At 30.0% G+C, this 4778-nt stretch overlaps 1 protein-coding gene across 1 annotated transcript; it reads left to right on the top strand.

Moving 5' to 3' along the window:
* The first annotated feature begins 288 nt into the window (after positions 1 to 288).
* On the top strand, positions 289 to 4245 carry LOC117121294. Its single transcript, XM_033266433.1, has 4 exons — positions 289 to 492; positions 780 to 899; positions 2464 to 2541; positions 3487 to 4245. Exons 1-4 carry the CDS (start codon positions 385 to 387, stop codon positions 3763 to 3765), a joined length of 585 nt encoding a protein of 194 aa, XP_033122324.1. The 5' UTR covers positions 289 to 384; the 3' UTR covers positions 3766 to 4245.
* The last annotated feature ends 533 nt before the right edge of the window (positions 4246 to 4778 follow it).

Raw genomic sequence — 4778 nt, 5'->3', positions numbered from 1 at the left:
ATTATGATGCCTTCCCGGTTGCATGGAGCAGCTAGGCTATAGTATGTAGAGCGATTGATGTAGCGACAATGTAGCGATTGTACGTAAATAAGCTTTAAGTTTAATATACATACTATGATTGAAACGGTAATCGGCAACGAAATCAATTTATAAACTTTCCATGAAAGGGGGCGTGAAAGATTTGATATACAAACAAAATTTATCAAATGATTAAACAAAATTTACCATGCTTGTTATGCAACAATGTTTGCATCATGCTGTATAAAAGGAATATATTTCATAATTCATCACCATTCACTTATATTTCATCACGGAGAGACCAAGTAACAACTCATTCAATTTTTATAGTGAAGTTTTATATTGCAATAAAACTTAGACTATAAAATGAGCAAAGTAATACAATCGGTGGTTCTTTGCATCATACTTGCCTGTATGTATGGTTCACCAGCACACACTATGAGTACCCAGGATGTCGAGAATTCTCAACACAAGGTAAGGGCAAGCGTTACACTACATCGTATTACCACTGATATTGTCATCAACGTCTTTCTGAGTGTTGTGTTTTTTGTGTTTATTTTTTATCAGTATAAATTTTATTATTGAATGTTTAGTAATTAGAAGTTCAAGTTTGCTTGTTTAAAAAATTTCGACGACATTTATGACATCAGCGTCGCATAGGCGACCGGGATGAACAAATACAGATCATAGCAAATGTACTTAATATTTAAGGGAACCATTAATGAAATTAAACTATAAACTCATTTCTTTTTTTATTACAGATGATGTTTGAGGAATTGTTCGTTGTTGAACGTCGAACTTTGACGGATGACGGCATTATAATAGAAGTAGAGGCTCTAAAAGGGTCAAGTGCTTTGACAGTCTTCACTGACGTCACTTATGTAAGTACCAGTGTAGAATGTACAAACACGGCGATGGTTTTTGTTGATGTTCATATGTAGTTTTTATGTATATGTTTAATTGATTACATTCAATAGTAACATGATGGAAATTATGAAATATTAAATGCTTTTATCTTGGAATTAATGAAGAAACATTTAAAACCATTGACTTGCAAGATAAAAACACAAGCAATTAACACTAATCTCCATGGATGACTTGAGGCATGAAAAGGTTAATGAAGTTCAGAAGTCTATTGTATTAAAAGTAAAGCAAACTTCTAAAGACGATAGTCAATATATCAATTTAAAAACCAATATAAATACATAGAAAAAAATCTTCAAGCTTGCCAAAAAAAGTGTTAGTTAGTAATAGTAGTAGTAATAAATAGTAGAAAAAAAGTTTCATAAATTCTTTAAAATTAATAATAATTTAATAGGTGACAAAAAGAAAATTGCTGACGAGTTCAATTTTTTTTAACAGGAATTTTTCCTGATAGACTGAAGACTGTTAAAGTGATTCCTTTGTATGAAAAACATGATAAAACTATACTTAATAATGATATGCCTATATCTATACTTCAATAAATTTCAAAAATGTCTGAAGAATTATTTTTGATCAACTGCATAATTATTTTCAATGTAAAAACATTTATTTTACAGTCAGTATGGTTTCCAGGAGAAACACCTGACTGAATTAGCTGTACTGGAAACAGTAGACAGACTAGATTATTAACTCGATAACATACAAATACCCTTTAATATATAAAGTTAATTATGTTTTTGCAACACCGTCTAATAGATATGATTCAAATTGTATCATTTCTAAGGTTATAACCATAGTTTTTCTGTTTTTGCTAATTATATTAAAATATTATTCATTCGAATATACAATAAATATTGTTGTATTACTAACTGTTATTTATGTATGTAATAATTAATAATGGTAATGGTAATTAGAGTGTTTAATTTTTTATGATGATTTCCTGTTATACTGTTATACTGTTATTATAATCATCTAAAGTCATCTAAATAATGACATATAAAATTTTACCATGAATAACCAATACATGTATTTATTTCTGCGGTGGCTGTCATGGTAGCTGCTTATATTGTAGCCTTAATGAGAGTCTCCCGACCATCAATCTGTTTTAATATAATTGATATATGTCATGATAATTTATTGTTATAATTTTTGGTCTAATAAAATTTTCTGAGATCTGAGTTCTGAAATTTATTTTAATTGCTCACATTTTTATACCTGAATACTACTATTCTGATCAATTAATCTTAAGTGTTGATATTGTTCAAAAGTTCAAAGTTCAAAACATTATTGAAGTAACATAATGTATTTTTTATAAGGTTTTGTAACCCATCTATCTCGTATGCTTTTTTCCGTGACCTCTAAGGATAATCTAAACGGGCTACTTACTATACATTGGATAAAGAAAATGAAGTCTTATATTATGACATTTCAAGAACTCTTTCCTTGATTTTTTTTAATTGGTTAGATTCTGTATTATTGACATTAAGTTGCAATATTTTGTTTGTTCGTTAACTTTGACAGGGACTACTCATTTATCGATACAAGGGCGATGACATTTGTTATATATCGAGCCTAGCGGAGTACAATGATACCAGATCGGTAAGCCTACGTTATCATTTTATTTTTCCTAATACAATTGATCATTATCGTAGAGAACTTCATTAAGAGTTATATTCTGTATACTAATTTCATTGAATCATTGTTTCATTTTGATAAATACAGTAGACCTTCTGTTAATGGATATCACATATTCTCGAAGAATAGTCACTCGGCCTAACGAAAGTAATATTATTCAACTTAACACTTGTTTTACTAATTAGCGCTTACTATTATATATTCCCCTTTTGCATGTGACTTTCATAACGAATATGTATTTGAATAACGATAATTAGATATAATACCACTAGTACACTGAACAAGACATAATATGTCAACAATCATCATCTAAGTCATCTGAAATAATGACATATATATTTAAAAAATAAAAACGTAAAATAATTTATATATATATTCATATATATATATATATATACTTTTTATTTTATATATTTTTCTTTTGAATATTATTCAAAAGATGAAGATTGAATTCACAGCATCAGTAGATCTACATCAGAGTCAGAGGAAGCAACTAAGTTTTAAAACGGAGCAAAATAAAAATCAACAATAATAATTTCAGAGAAAAATCCGGGGCTATTTATAATTTTTGTGGTGCGAAACGCGTTGAAACAAAAAGTATGGTAGCCAATTGATGATTATGTGATCGGAATTATTAATGACGTCATGTGGTTTGAGTAACTTTTTTGATAAAGCATCATCATTGTCTTACATTACAAATCACTACTTGACAGAAATTCATAATTGACTATCGTTTAAAATCTCAGATTAGAGATTATTGTTGAGTACAGTTACCACTAAATTTACTTTCTGCCAAACAGCGTTGTGGCAATAATTATTATTTCACAAGGTTATTAAGATAGCGTCCTTAAAAAAAAATCTGAATAATTGCATAACTGGAATATTTCGTTATCGTCTTGATAATTTCAGGCACAAGAAAACCCTTCAAGTATGTTCAAGTACAGGTTGGAACCAATTTCAGAACTTAACCATCATTACTTCAGCTACACGGCTACTGATTCGATGAAACGCATTTGCAGTGGCGCTAAAAACATATTATGGAGTAAAATTGACGCTGAGGATGATAAGGAAACGCGTCAGAAACGAAGTTTTTCTTCGTGTAGTATGTATGAGTGCTACATGTGTCGCAAGTATAGATTTTACTGCAATAGTTCTTGCCGTATTTATTGTCGAATGTTTGGTAAATAAATGTAGTCTATTTCCACTTAATAGCATAGGCATATACAACGAGTGAATAACAATTGGGAATATTTAATTTGTATATTGAGCAAATGAATAGCATATTTGATCATGACCCACATAACGGGTTTACACTAACATTTAATTTTCATTAATAAAGACTTATTCATTTGCATTTTCATTAGGAATAAATACGTTTTTCTCAATGAATTATACTATGCCTTTTATAAAAATACAAAGAAAATGAAAAGTAGGAAAAAAATCACCAAGTGATAGAAATTCAACTATTCTACTGAATTTCCTTTCCGCGACCAAGACAACTCTACTAACTAGCTAAGCTTCATAATGATGCTTAGTTTATGTGAATATGGTGTTTACGTTTGTCTTGTGAGACATATGCCATTTATAGTGACTTAGTTCACTGCTTGTCAATTTTTGGCCTTCGGCCTAAAATCAGTTAAAAATAGATTAATAAATAAATGAAAAGTCGATGATACGTACGATTTTATTTTCTTGTCAATAATCAATTACATAAATAATTAATTATTTTTTATCTATACATATGGATTTTAAAATGTGTAGGTTCAAATATGGATATGCATAGGCCTAAGACTTATACACACACACCTATATGTGAAGGGCTACAACCGATGACATTGAAAAAAAAAACCTTACAGTGGTGACATAGTTAATTTTCGTTGTTTTATGTTAAAAATATGTGTAATGCTATTTCTGTGAGTAAGCAAGGGATTTTTTGCAACAACCCTAAAATTGTGTAGGCCACTGCATAACTGAGTACGAATATGTCACAAGATACTGCTGTTTATTTTTACAACACACAACGCGTGTCTTGGAAAAATTCCTAACTAACGGTGACTTTTTAATGAAAAGCTCAGATATTTCACCAGGGGTATGTAGAGGGAGCTCGTACTGTTTAAAGCTATTTTGAGAATTGCCGACGTCATCGCTTGCGAGTATGTCATCTCTAAACAGGTGTGTCATCAGTTGGTATGGGTTCACAG

The sequence above is a fragment of the Anneissia japonica genome, unplaced genomic scaffold (assembly GCF_011630105.1).
Source record: "Anneissia japonica isolate Jap-2015-1 unplaced genomic scaffold, ASM1163010v1 scaffold2644_len28510_cov111, whole genome shotgun sequence".
Taxonomy (NCBI): Eukaryota; Metazoa; Echinodermata; class Crinoidea; order Comatulida; family Comatulidae; genus Anneissia; species Anneissia japonica.
This window is presented reverse-complemented; position numbering and strand designations above follow the sequence as displayed.

Coding starts and splice junctions, on each gene's coding strand:
- LOC117121294 (XM_033266433.1), top strand. CDS start 385: ATGAGCAAAGTAATACAATCGGTGGTTCTTTGCATCATACTTGCCTGT. Junction 493..779: donor TCGAGAATTCTCAACACAAG/GTAAGGGCAAGC, acceptor TTTTTATTACAG/ATGATGTTTGAGGAATTGTT. Junction 900..2,463: donor TCTTCACTGACGTCACTTAT/GTAAGTACCAGT, acceptor TAACTTTGACAG/GGACTACTCATTTATCGATA.